This window comes from Mizuhopecten yessoensis, unplaced genomic scaffold (genome assembly GCF_002113885.1).
Source record: "Mizuhopecten yessoensis strain PY_sf001 unplaced genomic scaffold, ASM211388v2 scaffold6307, whole genome shotgun sequence".
Taxonomy (NCBI): Eukaryota; Metazoa; Mollusca; class Bivalvia; order Pectinida; family Pectinidae; genus Mizuhopecten; species Mizuhopecten yessoensis.
Genome location: NW_018406484.1, coordinates 169420 through 188683, shown reverse-complemented (window position 1 = coordinate 188683; position 19264 = coordinate 169420). Strand labels below are relative to the sequence as shown.

General features: G+C 36.8%; 3 protein-coding genes across 3 annotated transcripts in view; 2 read left to right on the top strand and 1 right to left on the bottom strand.

Annotated features, from left to right (window-relative positions):
- The first annotated feature begins 410 nt into the window (after positions 1-410).
- Positions 411-851, top strand: LOC110451930 (translation initiation factor IF-2-like). The gene has a single exon (XM_021500162.1). It carries the CDS (start codon positions 411-413, stop codon positions 849-851), a length of 441 nt encoding a protein of 146 aa, XP_021355837.1.
- A 318-nt stretch (positions 852-1169) lies between these two features.
- Positions 1170-2435, top strand: LOC110451929 (peptidyl-prolyl cis-trans isomerase G-like). The gene has a single exon (XM_021500161.1). The coding sequence runs from the start codon at positions 1170-1172 to the stop codon at positions 2433-2435; it is 1266 nt and encodes a 421-aa protein (XP_021355836.1).
- Positions 2436-12969: 10534 nt separating this feature from the next.
- The window catches only part of LOC110451944 (lon protease homolog, mitochondrial-like), a 56483-nt gene continuing 50188 nt past the window's right edge, over positions 12970-19264 (bottom strand). The window contains exon 22 of the mRNA XM_021500177.1: positions 12970-16282. Within this exon, the coding sequence (XP_021355852.1) occupies positions 16106-16282 (177 nt within the window). The 3' untranslated portion in view covers positions 12970-16105. The remainder of the gene's footprint in view (positions 16283-19264) is intronic.

Here is a 19264-nt window from a genome sequence, read left to right as displayed (position 1 = left end):
CTTGGCTGCCGTAACATGTTCCCTGCCTGTTGTTGAAAGATGATAAATGATTACAATATCTCGTTGACATTTGAGAAGATAGGCTGAAAGTAGACAGGCTTTCTCTGTGGGGGTAATTTTCTAGTCCAGAATGTTTAATTATGTAAAGGGTACGGGTTAATTGGAAGGCAATCTTGATAGTGTCTCGAACCGAATGTTCTCATCATTGATAATTAAAATAGACTACTGCTGTCACAGGCAATCAGATTGAAAAAAGAGTAGAGGGGTCAAGTCCTCGTCATTAGGACCACACAGAGCGGACAGACTCATGTATGTGATGAGGTGTCTCGGTACTAGGTCAACAAGAGAAAATATGCAAGTAGAAGAGGAATCATAAGGTGACTAGATACAGGAACAAGAGGAATCATAAGATGACTAGATACAGGAACAAGAGGAATTGTAAGATGACTAGATACAGGAACAAGAGGAATCGTAAGATGACCAGATACAGGAACAAGAGGAATCGTAAGGTGGCTAGATACAGGAACAAGAGGAATCATAAGATGACTAGATACAGGAACAAGAGGGATCGTAAGGTGACTAGATACAGGAACAAGAGAAATCGTAAGATGACTATATGCAGGAACAAGAGGAATCGTGAGGTGACTAGATACAGGAACAACAGAAATCGTAAGATGACTAGATACAGGAACAAAAGGAATCGTAAGATGACTAGATACAGGAGCAAGAGGAATCATAAGATGACTAGATACAGGAACAAGAGGAATTGTAAGATGACTAGATACAGGAACAAGAGGAATCGTAATGGGACTAGATACAGGAACAAGAGGAATCGTAAGGTGTCTAGATAGAGGAACAAGAGGAATCGTGAGGTGACTAGATACAGGAACAACAGAAATCGTAAGATGACTAGATACAGGAACAAGAGGAATCCTGAGGTGACTAGATACAGGAACAAGAGAAATCGTGAGGTGACTAGATACAGGAACAAGAGAAATCGTGAGGTGACTAGATACAGGAACAAGAGGAATCGTAAGATGACTAGATACAGGAACAAGAGGAATCGTAAGTTGACTATATACAGGAACAAGAGGAATCATAAGATGACTTGATACAGGAACAAGAGGAATCGTGAGGTGACTAGATACAGGAACAACAGAAATCGTAAGATGACTAGATACAGGAACAAGAGGAATCGTAAGATGACCAGATACAGGAACAAAAGGAATCATAAGATGACTAGATACAGGAACAAGAGGAATTGTAAGATGACTAGATACAGGAACAAGAGGAATCGTAAGGTGACTAGATACAGGAACAAGAGGAATCATAAGATGACTAGATACAGGAACAAGAGGAATCGTAAGGTGACTAGATACAGGAACAAGAGGAATCGTAAGGTGACTAGATACAGGAACAAGAGGAATCGTAAGGTGACTAGATACAGGAACAAGAGGAATCGTAAGGTGACTAGATACAGGAACAAGAGGAATCGTAAGGTGACTAGATACAGGAACAAGAGGAATCGTAAGGTGACTAGATACAGGAACAAGAGGAATCGTAAGGTGACTAGATACAGGAACAAGAGGAATCGTAAGGTGACTAGATACAGGAACAAGAGGAATCGTAAGGTGACTAGATACAGGAACAAGAGGAATCGTAAGGTGACTAGATACAGGAACAAGAGGAATCGTAAGGTGACTAGATACAGGAACAAGAGGAATCGTAAGGTGACTAGATACAGGAACAAGAGGAATCGTAAGGTGACTAGATACAGGAACAAGAGGAATCGTAAGGTGACTAGATACAGGAACAAGAGGAATCGTAAGGTGACTAGATACAGGAACAAGAGGAATCGTAAGGTGACTAGATACAGGAACAAGAGGAATCGTGAGGTGACTAGATACAGGAACAAGAGGAATCGTAAGGTGACTAGATACAGGAACAAGAGGAATCGTAAGGTGACTAGATACAGGAACAAGAGGAATCGTAAGGTGACTAGATACAGGAACAAGAGGAATCGTAAGGTGACTAGATACAGGAACAAGAGGAATCGTAAGGTGACTAGATACAGGAACAAGAGGAATCGTAAGGTGACTAGATACAGGAACAAGAGGAATCGTAAGGTGACTAGATACAGGAACAAGAGGAATCGTAAGGTGACTAGATACAGGAACAAGAGGAATCGTAAGGTGACTAGATACAGGAACAAGAGGAATCGTAAGGTGACTAGATACAGGAACAAGAGGAATCGTAAGGTGACTAGATACAGGAACAAGAGGAATCGTGAGGTGACTAGATACAGGAACAAGAGGAATCGTAAGGTGACTAGATACAGGAACAAGAGGAATCATAAGATGACTAGATACAGGAACAAGAGGAATCGTAAGCTGACTAGTTACAGGAACAAGTGGTTACATAAGGTGACTAGATAACGGAACAGAAGAAACATGACCTGACTAGATACAGTGACTTAATCAATAAAATATTTGAATAAATTTTCAAAGGAATGGTGTTTGATGTTCTCATACCCAAGACAGTACAAATAGGACGTTATACAGTCAGAGAAGGGGATTTTACCAACCTTCCTCAGACACCCGTATGTTGTTATCCATTATGACGTTTTTTGTTTTTATCTTTGAACTACTCATAATGTATTAGATTTTGATTCTGAACGGAAGAGAACATGACGAGAACCACATGTGGTGCAGGAACCCTTTATAGTACGGTTCACTTGATGTCGCCTCCGAAGTTCTGTGCTGGTTTTGATGCCTTTGTGTTTGTACTGGTTTCTCCTCAGTTTCCCGTTCTGTCTTTTGAATCGATTTGGAAATTGTATTTAATCCTTCTATGTTAGAGTTGTGGTATGTTTATTTTTTATTTTTAGCATATATACAAACACACTCTTTCAATTCACGAACAGTTTCAAATCGCCCTGAAGTGGACTGGCCTCGTACAGATCTTTAGGAAAAGACTATTATAGACTGTGCCTGATGTCTCATCATTTTAATTTGTTTTTAAATTTCGAATTAAAAATACATGTCTATATGATGTACCAGTTCGCTTACTTAAATAATAAGGTAAGGCACATTCACAAACACCCTAGTTATCATAACAGTCGATCCTATATTGTGATCACGATGGATATTTTATGAGGCAGCTCTTCCTAAGAAATTAGATGCAATTAAAAAAAGTCTTTGATTAGGTGACTATCTCAAGACCATTATAAAACCTCCATCAAACTGTATTACCGAAGCGCATGTCAGAGCCTCGTCAAGCTAATATCCGGCCCACTGTTTATACCACTGCACAGGAAGTCAATGCTGTACACAGATAGAGTAGCAGAATAGCAGGTAATTTGTCAAAGAAAAAACACCCCCATTCAAAACGAATTGAATGCTTGATGGTGATAATTTTTATAATAACTGATTGATAGAGCGCCTCATTTCACTCACAAGAAAACCACTGTACGGGCTCGAAACACGAGTAAACAAGGAATCAAGTTGGCTTCAGAAAATAGAGCACAAATTCTGAGAGACACGAGTGAAGGATGGGGAGGGATTGAAAACTGGTTTAAAATACAAGATGTACATGTTAGAGATTAGAAGGGATAGAAAAAGGCTATGGGTGCGAATGACAGGTTTTGATTGATAGAAATTGGACAAGTAAGACAAGAATCGGTGGTACATTTTTAGTTGTGCATGAAAATTGCACGGCCATAGAAAGCGGAGGACATGAGTGTTATTATGTCAAAATTGTATATGTCCTGACATCACCATGTCCCAATGGACAGATCGTGTTGTGCGTTTACATTACCATGTCTCTATATCCATACGATTATGATATGTTATTATTGATATATATTTTCACTATTGTTCTTTTTATTGTCAGAATATCAGCGTTATAATGTATGATTGATGTCGCATTGGCTTCCTTATTTTCTAATGTCAAATAGGAGTTCAACTTAGTACAGCACAAAGACTGAATACGTCATCTGATAGAGAAATAGGTAATGAAATAACAAAATGCGTAAATAGGAAAATATCATTTTATGAAATGAGATTTCCTTTTCTAGTGAACCAGTTATTTATGTCAGGTTTAGCATGCTTGGGTGTGTCACTAATGCTAATGTAGTTTAACATTTTCAAGAAACGCATTTGATAGCACCAGTTGTTTTTATTTTCTTCACATCTGTCTCATGTTCTTCCATGAATTATCTCGTTTGCGATATGCGCTGACGAGTAATTCTTTCGGTCAGTATTATCCGACACCATTTCAGGAAAATACGAGGCATCATATTGTTTCATTCATACAAGAATAGAATCGAACGTGATATAATATACACGCTTCTAAGTGACATTAAGACCGTGTTCGGGACACCTACACTGATACGAGGTTTATCAAGGAAGCAGATTGAAACATTTACTTTATGTTATTTTTGTTCGCATGTCCGTTAAATATGTTATAACGTTATTTGAGGTTTAAACCTTTTGTAATTTTTTCTGGAAAAGACATTGATTTACTAATTGATTAAGAGATTGGCACATATTACCACAATACGGTCATACAGGGCAAACGGTCATCAACTGCTCGTGTCGGACGGGGAAAAGAAAGAAAGAAAAACATGATAGAAGACAAAATGTCTAAACACTGCTTATGTTTTTGGCATATTCCATTCCAAATATTGCAAAACGTTTGCGACATAAACTGTTCTACATATCCTTATATGTTTATTATATACCTGGTAATCCTTAATATAGTAATACTCAGTGTCTTGTTCCTTTTTTCATTCTCTGACAAAGCATCGTTTATATTGATATCTGTTAATGTAACACTGAGGACACTTCAATTACCCAGTCTCATTGCTCTCTACACCACGTGCTGTTGTCGCCTATTTTGCCAATGTCAAGTCCTTTACAATGTATTGACTACACTTACAAATGTAATAATGTATTGGCTACACTTACAAATGTAATAACGTATTGACAACACTTACAAATGTTGCAATGTATTGGCTACACTTACAAATGTAACAATGTATTGACTACACTTACAAATGTAACAATGTATTGGCTACACTTACAAATGTAAAAATGTATTGGCTACACTTACAAATGTAACAATGTATTGGCTACACTTACAAATGTTACAATGTATTGGCTACACTTACAAATGTAACAATGTATTGACTACACTTACAAATGTAACAATGTATTGGCTACACTTACAAATGTAACAATGTAATGGCTACACTTACAAATGTATTTGTCACTTACAAATGTAATAATGTATTGGCTACACTTACAAATGTTACAATGTATTTATCACGCTTACAATGCCACAATGTATTTGTCACTTACAAATATGTAACACTATATTGCTCCAAAGTACAAATGATGTGACAATATGTTGGTCACACGCATGTCAATGTCAATAAGAAAGCTTACAAATAAAGGAAATGAGTGTGCCTCTTTTAATTTATCTTCGCTCTGCCCTAGCCTGCTTCATAATACTTGAAAGCCTTCGAGGCTTTAGGTTTTAAAATCAATAATATGCAACAGGTTTAGAAAGGTATTCCAATTTCTTCGGTTGTTATCATCCAATTACATTATGTAAGTTGGTTAAGACTAAATTACGGCACCCTCGAGTATCCAGCCCAGACGCGCGAACTAAAACATTCATGTCCATGTGGTCTTGTAATTACATTTAAACTCACAATGTCAGGTAGTTTTGTTTTAAAGTCGCAACGCCTTGCACGTTATAGCGTTCGCCATTTATAACGAATGTCAGGTGTACTTGTAAACGAACAGTATCCATGAACAAGAGAAACCATGTCATCGTTGAGAAAAATGTGATTCTATTATCATTGAGAATGTGAGTTTTAGACCTACTCTCATACTCTCAAGTATTAAGTGATACGTAACAACTACTAATATCGGTAGCCAGATCAGACAGAGGAAGTCAATGAAACATTGAGTATTCAAGTGGCTTGTTACATAGCTTCCAAAACAATTATTTTTAGTTTTATTTCGACAACATATATATTTAGGTATGACGATTAATATTTGAAAACCTGTGATAATGTCTTCAGTAGATCGAGGTTCAGAGTAACTCAGCTACGAAAACAGTAGTATTGGTAAACTTTTTGACATGTAAAAGGGTATTGCTGACGTATAGGGTATTGCTGACTCGAGATTGAATTGCCATGTGAACTTTTACTAGCAGTAATGTCTGTAAAAGTACAGCAATACAATCTGGTGAGGAACCCTGGTATTACTGCTGCACTAACTCACCTAAATTACAGGTTGCAGCATCGACCAGACCCCGACGTATCTACTCTTAAGTCGCTTTACACTACCGAATAAAGAGCTGAAAGGACATTATAAGCGTTGTATTTTGTGAATTTCATTGATTGTGAGGTAAATATGTAATGCAATATTGCTCTAACAAACACTTGTGCAAATGGCTGTCAAAGATCCGTGTCAATTGAATCACTCCAACAAAAGCATGCGGTGTCTGTGTATCAGTGACACATACTTATCCTGACAAAGGTACAGGCTACCCCATTAGGGACGATGTACAACTCACTACCAACACATCAGGGAGTGACAAGGAACACCATATAAGGAAACGTCCTTGTGGCATAAGAAAAAGAAATACACGAGGGAAGCCTAGCCCCGCTTGCTCAAAGGTTGGAGTTAACTGGTGGTTAGGAAAATATGAATACAACAAAATTAAGAACATTTTATGTCATTTGACTGCTATGGATTGGTTGAGAAACATTAGATGGATGTGTGTTGAGGATTTAGTTTTACTTTAAAAGCCTTTACTTCTTACTATCAAATATTTTACTTTTCACTAACCAGTGGTTAAAGTTAACCAATCTTTGAGCAAACAGAACTCGATGTTTAAAGAGTAAATAACAAGTCAGAATAGGTTGTACATCAGTGTACGGTGTACATCAGTGGACGTTGTACATCAGTGGACGGTGTACATCAGTATACGGTGTACATCAGTGTATCAGTGTACGGTGTACATCAGTGGACGGTGTACATCAGTGTACGTTGTACATCAGTGTTACGGTGTACATCAGTGTACGTTGAACATCAATGTACGTTGTACAGCAGTGTACGGTGTACATCAGTGTACGTTGTACATCAGTGGACGGTGTACATCAGTGTATCAGTGTACGGTGTACATCAGTGTATCAGTGTACGGTGTACATCAGTGTACGGTGTACATCAGTGTACGTTGTACATCAGTGTACGGTGTATATCAGTGTATCAGTGTACGGTGTACATCAGAGTACGGTGTACATCAGTGTACGGTGTACATCAGAGTACGGTGTACATCAGTGCGTTGCTATTTTAGAACCAAAGATTTCGTAAACTTCATTGATCAACACGTGATTACTCTAATTTCAATTTTGTGAAAAATACAAAGGCGAACACAATATAAAACGCAACAAACAATATCGAATTATTTTTCTTCGGCAGTCACGTCGAAATAGTGGGATTATTTTATAAGTTCGCCTAAATTGATAAAAAAAATATCATGTTTAAATAGAAGTATAAAATGCATGTTTATATCTGATTATATGATCCCGTTGTGAAAAGAGATTTTTTTTTCAGACTAGAGGTGCCTTGCAAACAGTATCATCTCCCTACCAAAGATTGGTATCAACAAGCAAAAGAAATGAAAACTAGTTTAGACCACCATTATCAGTACATCATTTATGATGAGTCTAGAAGTTTTGTTTTACCATAAAAAAAAGTAACTAAAAAGACGGCTAATTTTGAGGACACCAAAGAAATATATATACATATACATACATGACGGTAAAAACCTTTTGTGGTTTCCTGTCGACAACCTTCCGACATAGTGAGTAATGGTGAGTCATTGATCTAAGATCTATATATGTCCCTTAACGAGCCGTAAAGCAGTCACAGTCTGCTGTTGCATGTCTACCTGTCATGTTGGTGCGGTATGTATAATGTCTGCATTGCCGATCTAAAAAAGATTGTATGAGAAATCCGACGGTTCTGTTTGGCGAATCACTTTTCATGCCGTCAGCTTCTGATTCAATGTGAATAATGTCTAGATTTTTTTTAAAATCTAAATGTTCATTCTATGACTCTTTACGTGGTGAATCATCAAATGTAAAGCTTAATTTGAAGCTTCAAATATTTCTGTAATATAAGATACTGCACCACAATACGTTTATTGGAGGATGTACGACAACGCACTCAAGAGATTTCGACGTCTAACATCGATGGTACATAATTCCTTGTATTATAATGGCGGGGAACCGTGGTCGTTTTCGTTACGTCGTAACATAGGTGTTTTTAATTTAATCTTCACTTTTCGTTAGTAAATCGAAACGGACATGCAACAATTGCTAAAATCCTGTCCAACCTTGGCCAAAGTCCTGTAGAAAATCGATGAAAACGACCATGTGTACTCGCTCGTTGTGGTCGAAACATCGAATGTTGATTATGTGGCCATTTTTAATAATAATCTTAAACATTATCAGCTAAAAAGCATTGTCGATGGAAATAAATGGTTTTGCCCATTAATCTACTGGCCGGTAGTTCGATAGCGAATAAATTACCTGGGCCTTCTCGGTTAAATAATTGTGTTGTTTGCCCTATGTATCAGTTCCTTTAGCTTGGTAAACATATGATATCTTTGACTGAAGTATCAAATTACGTGTATATATATCATTAATATTATCATTTGGACATTGGCATTGTAGCTATCAAATATTATCTTTACCAATATATTATCTTCTGAAAAGAATTATTAAACGATTGAGGAACGTCTGGTTTTGGACCATAAATCATGTAATATCCTCCAAAAAGCATTGCCGTTGGAAAATATAGGTTTGACCATTCATTATAATCATAATTTGCCCATTGTTTATCTAACAACCCTGGACCTCTCGGTTACAGACTTGCTCGCAGAAAGCCCGTCGCAGCTGCCGAATATACTTCATAATATGAAAATTTGCCAAAACATCTTTCTAAGGTTTGAAGGAGCCGGTAACATTCTTGACAGAAATTCCATTATAAACTTTGTTTAATCGGTATTGCCTATCATATCTCCACTTCGTCGTCTGTTTGATAATTTTGGTAGGCTGTCGGTGGATTTAAAAAAAAAAATCTTTCTGGACATGAAAGCTGTTTGAGTTCGGGGCTTCGTTGCCCTCCTTTGGTTTTTGTCAAGGTATTATCTTACATGGTAACCAAATGTGATGTAGAATCTCAACATTCATGATTTTCAAAGACAGATTTTTAACTTCAGCATTATGAAGACTTCAAATCTAAGTCCAGAAGGTTTCCAAGAAATTGCCAATAATAATCATGACGTGTGGGCTTTTCTTTGAGGTTTCCAGCCCGAGAAGACGCTATTTATTGTCGGTGTGTTCAATACTGCGATCTGATCTGTATAGAGGCCGACCCATTGATAAGTCAGGCTTAACTTTAATTTCAACTAAAATCTATTCATGAAATTGTGTTCTCGTAAATACTTCTCACGTAGACAAACTTAATGCGTATCATGTTTGTTTTTTGAAAGAAACTCATATATGTATGTAGGCGTTGAATTCTGCTGCGAGTAGTTTGTTTCCTGTTCTGTTATTTCACCTCTGTAATTCCTGTTGTGGTTATTGGTATTAACAAGTCTCGCGGTAAGGAAAGTAAATCCGTTGTTTTGGCAAACAGCATTCACATAGGGATAGAAATACAATATGCTTTCTACTATGTTAGATTGGGTTTTGAAGTTTCAAACTACTTTTCTTGCACAAGGCGTGCGCGGTGCCACGTATGTTTAATTCCACGGTAAGTGCTCTCTGTTTAGATCTTGGTAGAGCTCTCTTTTTCAGTCTTCCTGCTTTAGTAAATGCCATTTCTATGCCAATATTTAGAGAGCTTTCCGTTTGATGAAGGAAACTGAGGTTCTGGACAGGTTTGTGTTTGTTCCCAGGTTTTCAAATGAAACCAGTAATGGCCTTCCAACCTTCTCCTGTTCCTCAGTTTCACTATCCTCGTGTTTGTATTGTTTAGCTCTAACGACTGTGTCGAAATAGTTTTAGTACTGTATATCCTTTACAATAAATCTGTCCAAATATCTTTGTTCCTGTCCATTCCTAGAATTTTCATCCTTTGCACCGTATATATTTTATTCCTGTTGTCTATTTCAGCCTATATCACACTATTGAATGTTCGCCTATCCCGCTCCTTACCGCGGTTCTTCAACGTCTAAGTCTAGTTTCTGGCATCAGAGTTGCTGGTTATCCACACTCTGTGCCCAGTTTCCGATACCAGACGGCCGCTTTCTAACATTGTCCTTTAATCTATAGATAATCTCACTTACCGAATGCACGGCCTTTATCCTTTATGTGATTTCATGGCGGCCTTTCACCCCCCTCTCTTTACCCCACACCGAGATATTCTTCTCCATATTTCTATGCAAAGGGGACGGAAACACGTGACGTGTGACTCCGCTTTATAGAGATTTTTTTCTTCGCTATACAATATTGGTTCCACCCATTCCGACACCCAGTTGCTTTTATGCTTTAATAATTGACACAGTTGTTGTGTATTCTCGTCGCCGTCACTTTTAGGACAAGATTGAAATAGGGATGTTTTGGTTGTAGAATGTTTTGATATTAGCTTGCTGGAGATCAATCCTGTATCCCGTCGCATACTTGCTTTGCTGCCATAGCCCGTTCCTTTGTTTACTCTGTCGATAAAATATTTCTCTGTAAATTCGATTATCCTCTCCAAACTACCAATATCTTAGTAAGGTGTTCTCTCCCTAAAACACTTTTATGTGAAAACAAACGATATATATGTACCTTATGCGTTTTTAGGAGAATTCTAGCGTATAAAATGGACGTCAGAACAATATGCCCCTCAGCTATATAGATATTGTTACTGATCCTGATACAAGAGTATGTGTGCCTACTACGATGTGAGTGATAAGCATCCCTGTACATAAAATATAATGGCAGTAACCGAGTTATTATCTGTATTAATACTGTGTGCAGAGCGCGTCCTAGTATTCCCGGTCTCCTTAGGCGTAAACAGTCGCCTGGATTAAATTACTGTGAAGCGTCAATTTATATTTTTTTATATAAATTGACGTATGCTATCATTGCTTTTACTTCGCTTTTTTTAAGTCCCCTGAACTGACTATATATTGTAATATCCGTTTCTTATTATTCCGGTTCCGACGATAATTTTCTCGACCATTTTCTCTAAAACTGCTTGTTGATTTCCAATGAAACTTGACATGAGAATAAATGGACATTCGGTACTTCATTTTCTGATCGGCCATCAAACATAACAGTCGCGGCCTTTGATTGGTTGAAATTTAGATGTTTGTTTTCTCAAAAAATGGTATGTAGGTGTATAAGAACACTGCAAACACAACAGCAACTGACGTTTCCTCTTTGGACAGTATGGCCGTCGTGTTCTGTCTCCATTGTCCGATTTCGATCAAATTTGGTACTTACATTTTTCTGTTAGTATTGATAACGGCAGTGAGACCTCAGTGCGATGCAACATTGGTCACTATGCAGCCACGCGCAATTATGGGGGACTTGCATAACGGTCCCCGTACCAATTAAAAACTTAAAGCGTTAAGTCAATTAATCAGGCTCGCGGCATCCTTGAATGAATGGATCAAACACAAACGGAGTGTCCCTTTGAGACCGAACACTCTTTACATTATCAACCAAACCGATTTTTGTACAGCATCTTTTCATACCGCATTACATTGTATAAGCTTTTAGAGTTTATTGATTTTCGTATGAAAACCATTAAAACGTAATAGACTGGAACTATCGTGTAGCTCGGCAGCTGGGCAGACCACAGTGCTGGTGGACTGCAAGCTGGGATGTCTACGTAGGCGAGGCAATCCGTTTACATCAATCGTAAGAAGCAAAAGGCAAACAAAATACTAAACATTCTGGACGGATGCCAGTAAATTCAAGCTGACATTCTTATTTTGCGTAACCATAGTAGCAGAATCCAGCCACTGAATTAGATTGCATGTGGATCTATTCGGAGACCTATATACTTTATACGTCTCTGATCCATCCAACCACAACTTCCTTATCAGTTATAAGATTAGCCTTTGATTATACATACATATGCACACATCACACTGGTGCCCAAACCGTTCAAAGGACAGAAATAGTGATGGTGACATATTTTAGTGACCTTGACCTTTGGCTGAACAAGTCCAAATACAAACTTGTCTAAGGTATGTCAAATTAACTGTACTGTACCTGTGCAGTTTCATCAAAGTATGTGAAGAAATATGGTCGCTAGAGTAAAGAGATGGTAAACTTGACCTTTGACCAATCCAACCATATTCAAATTCTTCCAAAGTATGTCTAAGACAACAACTGATATTATTAAGTTTTACCTGTCAATCAGCCGTTACATTGATGGCAAAGACAAAGATAACGGTGGAAATTACATGTTTTGTAACAGCAATCTCGGACCAAAAGCGCACACACATGTCGAAGGCATCTTGATGGTTAACAAACCTGTAACATTTTGACAAACTCTGTCAGGAAGTACGGCTGCTATAGTAATGACAAGATGACAGACAGACATGACAAAAACAAAAATACTCCTGACTTCATGCAGCGTACAATAAATTTCCCGGTAGTATGTTTGAGTTAAAACTCCAAAATGCAAGCAGAATGGGAGATAGTTAGCTTATTTCAATTAAACTGCAAAATGTTACTTTTAGAAAATGAAGTGCGAGATCCACCTTCATATCAAGCGTTGGTTTTATTTGTTTGGGGTTTAACGTCTGGTCCTCGCAGCAGCTGGTGTCAAGAGAGATCAGGTAACCACAAAGATTCGGTACACACGATACATATTTATGCACCAAATTAACTCATTATCATCCATGTCTACTTCTAGGTCATTCAAACAACATACACTTCGCTTTTAAAACCACAATGTATCATTTTAATTTAAATATCCTGTACAAGTATACATAGGCAAAGGCTGTACAAGCAAGGAAGGAAAGCAGATTCTGAAATAAAGATTACTGGATGTGGATATATATTGTGCTACTTTGATTTTATACTCATCAGAGAAAATCAACATAATGAACCAGTATATAGATAATATAGAGTATACACAACTGGATCTGGTCTCATTGAACCTTTCTGCTAGTATATATATATATATATATATATATATATATATATACAGGTGAGATTGCCTTCGTTTGCATCAGTACAAATTACAGTGGCTACAGCAAGTTACATTAGCTACAGTAAGTTACATTAGAAACAGTAAGTTACATTAGCTACAGTAAGTTACATTAGCAACAGTGAGTAACATTGGCTACAGTAAGTTACATTAGCAACAGTGAGTAACATTAGCTATAGTAAGTTACATTAGCTACAATAAGTTACATTAGCAACAGTAAATTACATTAGCTACAGTAAGTTACATTAGCTACAGTAAGTTACATCAGCTACAGTAAATTACATTAGCTACAGTAAGTTACATTAGCAACAGTAAGTTACATCAGCTTCAGTGAGTAACATTAGCTATAGTTAGTTACATCAGCTTCAGTGAGTAACATTAGCTACAGTAAGTTACATTAGCAACAATAAGTTACATTAGCTACAGTAAGTTACATTATCAACAGTGAGTAACATTGGCTACAGTAAGTTACATTAGCAACAGTGAGTAACATCGGCTACAGTAAGTTACATTAGCAACAGTGAGTAACATTAGCTCTAGTAAGTTACATTAGCTACAATAAGTTCCATTAGCAACAGTAAATTACATTAGCTACAGTAAGTTACATTAGCAACAGTGAGTAACATCGGCTACAGTAAGTTACATTAGCAACAGTGAGGAACATTAGCTATAGTAAGTTACATTAGCTACAATAAGGTACAATAGCAACAGTAAGTAACATTAGCTACAGTAAATTACATCAGCTTCAGTGAGTAACATTAGCTATAGTTATTTACATCAGCTACAGTAAGTTACATTAGCAACAGTAAATTACATTAGCTACAGTAAGTTATATTAGCAACAGTAAGTCACATTAGCAACAGTAAGTTACATTAGCTACACTAAGTTACATTAGCAACAGTGAGTAACATTAGCTATAGTAAGTTACATTAGCTACAATAAGTTACAATAGCAACAGTAAGTAACATTAGCTACAGTAAGTTACATTAGCTACAGTAAGTAACATTAGCAACAGTAAGTTACATCAGCTTCAGTGAGTAACATTAGCTATAGTTAGTTACATCAGCTACAGTAAGTTACATTAGCAACAGTAAGTTACATTAGCAACAGTAAGTTACATTAGCAACCGTAAGTAACATTAGCTACAGTAAATTACATCAGCTTCAGTGAGTAACATTAGCTACAGTAAGTTACATTAGCTACAGTAAGTTACATTAGCTACAGTAAGTTACATCAGCTTCAGTGAGTAACATTAGCTATAGTTAGTTACATCAGCTTCAGTGAGTAACATTAGCTATATTTAGTTACATCAGCTAAAGTAAGTTACATTAGCAACAGTAATTTACATTAGCAACAGTAAGTAACATAAGCTACAGTAAATTACATCAGCTTCAGTGAGTAACATTAGCTACAGTTAGTTACATCAGCCTCAGTGAGTAACATTAGCTATAGTTAGTTACATCAGCTTCAGTGAGTAACATTAGCTACAGTAAATTACATCAGCTTCAGTGAGTAACATTAGCTACAGTAAATTACATCAGCTTCAGTGAGTAACATTACCTATATATAGTAAGTTACAATAGCTATAGTTCCAATTATATTTTGCTTTACTTTCGCAAAGGTGTTACAAACAATGCTAAATGTTTGTTTTGGCAAACTGTTTCAGCACCTATGTATAGGTATTTGGATGTATTCATATTGCTATTTCTTTGTTCTATTTCATATTTTCTAGCATAAATATCAACTTTGACTCATCCAAACAATAAATATGAAACATATATACTTAAACACTAATTATCAAATTCATGCACTCAATTAAGAACAGTGCAATATATCATAGTTACACTTCTCGCTTATAAGTGGAAATTCTTCAGTTCAGGTACTAGCTGTACTTAATTTCTGAAGAAAAAATTAGAAAATCATCAATGAATCACATGCTTACCCAAATATAGTGGGATTAGCATCTACATCAGCTTCAGTGAGTAACATTAGCTACAGTAAGGTTGCTGGATCATGTGAGTCCAGATTATACACTAGTGTCAAACATAAAAAATAATCTGATTTTTCTTTCTAAAACAAATTTCTGATTGTTTTTTCTATCTGTTTATGGAAGAGTAAATTTAACACCAATGCAAAACAAGACTATTTTTGCAATTTTAAGACCACAGGAGTCATCATGGATTTGCTCCAATGACTATGACACAAGTCTGGTGAGGTGGAATCTTTGCAGTTTAACAGCAGTCCCTAATGTTCCACAGGTATTTCAAATACATATACAGTCAATAGTGGTGTACAAGGAATCTGGTTAAAGTGATACACAACCACTTTTTTGTTCATATATGGGACATTGGAAATACACAGCGAAGGGTTGCCTTTAGCATTGATGGTGCAATAACGATATTTTTTCTCATTTTGCTGGAGTAGTTTTAAGTCATCCCTGTGTTCAAGCTGAACAGGTTTGGTATAAATAACTGTGTAAAGTACTCAAACATGTTGGATTCAATTGCCTTTTCCCTTATACATGATGAACAGGTTTATGGTGTTTTTATGTGCTTAAAATATCAATCAGGAAAACTGGGAGATGACTTGAAGTCTCCATTTCAATATCTATCTGTAATTTAAGTAAATGTTCTCAATAACAATATACAGTAATAAAACTAGAGAATATCACATGACAACCTGAAACTGTTAAGTTTCTTGTCCACCTACACTACCTATTCCAACTCTCTAAACTGACAGTTTCCTGCCCTCACACTACAAATTTGTATCGCCAGTCTCATTTTCATCTCCCAATACATCAAAATTTTTGTCCACACACTGTCCATTTTTTGTTACAACATTTGCAGCTTCCTGTCACCACCCTTTCAGTTTCCTGTCTCCACATTTTCAGTTTCCTGTTTTCCAAATGCTATGTCATACACATCCTTGTATTCGCTGGCATAGTGTACTTCAAGGTCCTTGGTGATAAAGTCGGGAAGGTCCGTGAAGTCCCGCTTGTTCTCGGCTGGCAGTATTATACAGGTTACTCCCGACCTCTTGGCCTGAAAAAAAAGAGGAAATCAATCATTGTAGCTCATAAAGAAATCAATCTGTTGCATCATCAGGATTTATCAAGACATTTTGGTGAACAAAAACATTTACAAAACTATTTTCTATACATGATCTAATACACAGCCCTGTAACACGATCTGTGTCAAAAATTTCTAAAATCAGTCGAACATGGCCACATCTAAGGATGTATGATGTACAACATCACTGAGGAATGAAAGGCTTGGAATATATAGCGAGCTAGTAAAACAAGCATTAGTGATAACATACACATCATATATAATTCTAATACTAATTACTGGACAGTGGACTTCACATTAGTGATAACATACACATCATACATAATTCTAATACTAATTACTGGACAGTGGACTTCACATTAGGGAATCCTGCTTATATCAATTGACCATCATATATGAAATATACCAAACTATTGTTTACATATACATTTTAAAGTACAAGTAGGTTCAAATAAGATGAAGTTGGTGATGTGGCTTAACCACACAAAGGGATCAGTTTTATCATCAGCAGTTCTACAAAATAGCTGCTCTCAGGCAAGTAGCAGAAGCGGGAGAATGTGGCAGTTTATAGACTTTAGTTATAAGAACACCAGGATCTAAGCGAAAACCCCATATAAACAGGAGACTTGGCATTATTGTGTCTATAAATCTTTATACTAACACAGGGTTTCTCAAAATCTATTTTTATATTGGTTTTGTCGTCTCATTACAGGAAATCAGGATTGCTGCATCTACATACACTATTCAACATCTTTTGAAGCAGATGACTAGACTTATCGCCATTATTACTATCACTTAAGTACTGTACTTAACATATACGCATGTATTAGCATCAAATAAATCAAGAATTACCTCAGAATGATCAATATATCAATTGTGTTTTTACAAATATTAGTCCCTCAGTGAATTTATAAATATTGCAGTCCCACAGTGAATTTACAAATGTTACAGTCCCGCAGTGAATTTACAAATATTACAGTCCCACAGTGAATTTACAAATATTACAGTACCACAGTGAATTTACAAATATTACAGTCCCATAGAGAATTTACAAATGTTACAGTCCCACAGTGAATTCACAAATATTACAGTACCACAGTGAATTTACAAATGTTACAGTCCCACAGTGAATTTACAAATATTACAGTCCCATAGTGAATTTACAAATGTTACAGTCCCGCAGTGAATTTACAAATGTTACAGTCCCACAGTGAATTCACAAATATTACAGTCCCATAGTGAATTTACAAATGTTACAGTCCCACAGTGAATTTACAAATATTACAGTCCCACAGTGAATTTACAAATATACAGTGAATTTACAAATATTACAGTCCCACAGTTAATTTACAAATATTACAGTCCCACAGTTAATTTACGAATATTGCAGTCCCTTAGTGAAGTACCAACATAAAGTCACAGTGAATTTACAAATATTGCAGTCCCGCAGTGAATTTACAAATATTACAGTCCCACAGTGAATGAACCAAACGTACATTACAGTCCCGCAGGAAAAGTACCAATATATGAGTTCTATTGCGATATATGGTCTATTGACAACTGCAGTCACAATCATCAATCTCAAAAGATATTTTACAGCCTGTAGAGCTTTGTCAGAAAAAGATGTGAAAGTAATGCTATATGAAACAGTGCATAACTGGAGTACATATAACGACCTTCGCCACGAAAAGTTCACTGGCCTCCAGTATATCCCTTATCTACGATTTTCTTTGCGATAATTATCTCCACAATTAATGTCATAAACCATAACACTATAATACATACATTCAGCACTATGATCTATCCAAAGGCTACTGTGGATATAAACAACAATTTCAATAGAGCAAATCATTGTAGGCTAAAACAACAAGTTCGTATCATCAATGCCATTGATATTCATGACAGTGAAACGATGCCAATTTAGGGCAGCCTCCTGGCTGGTAAATCTCACAAGTGTTCCCGCTGGTATTTCTATGGTCTCATATATGACAGGAAGTGGAGAATTTAGATGGAACATGTTAAACCCAGACACCTCTGATGCCAAACCTAAAGGCTGTTAATGTCAAGATTACTTCTACTTTTCATTCCTATGTAGAAGCAGAAGACTGGCAGGACATAGCAACAGAAGGCTGGGGATACAGTGATGTTCTGGCAGGACATAGCAATAGAAGGCTGGGGATACAGTGATGTTCTGGCAGGACATAGCAATAGAAGGCTGGGGATACAGTGATGTTCTGGCAGGACCTAGCAACAGAAGGCTGGGGATACAGTGATGTTCTGGCAGGACCTAGCAACAGAGGGCTGGGGATACAGTGATGTTCTGGCAGGACCTAGCAACAGAAGGCTGGGGATACAGTGATGTTCTGGCAGGACATAGCAACAGAAGGCTGGGGATACAGTGATGTTCTGGCAGGACCTAGCAACAGAAGGCTGGGGATACAGTGATGTTCTGGCAGGACCTAGCAACAGAGGGCTGGGGATACAGTGATGTTCTGTAACAGGTACACAGCTCCACTAGCCTGATATAATAACCCGTGGCTAGATTTTATCTCCAGAGAGAAGTGAAAATTTCAATATTTGCTTTGGAAATATAGATCTGAGGCTGGTAGAATTTTTCAAATTCTGTCAGTTGAATTATATAATGAATAATTGAATATACATGTATATGTTTGAATATGTAAATTGCACATCCTTGCTTCTCCCTGCTTAATAACTGTTACAAAGGCGTGTAACTCCACCAACAAGTGCTGATTGTAACGAGATTCATGGGGACAACTACTAATTCCCTGAAACACTCCTGTAGTCATAAATGATGCTACTGGAAGTTGCAGCAGTGCTTGCAATAGCAATATAAACCTAAATTTAACAAGAGGCCCATGGGCCTTAACGGTCACCTGATATATTTATACAGAGAGTTGATTTTGTTTTTAACATGAACAGAAATATTATTCAAAG

Bases quoted from the DNA above. Each gene is read 5' to 3' on its own strand.
- LOC110451930 (XM_021500162.1), top strand. From the start codon at position 411: ATGACTAGATACAGGAACAAGAGGAATTGTAAGATGACTAGATACAGG.
- LOC110451929 (XM_021500161.1), top strand. From the start codon at position 1,170: ATGACTAGATACAGGAACAAGAGGAATCGTAAGATGACCAGATACAGG.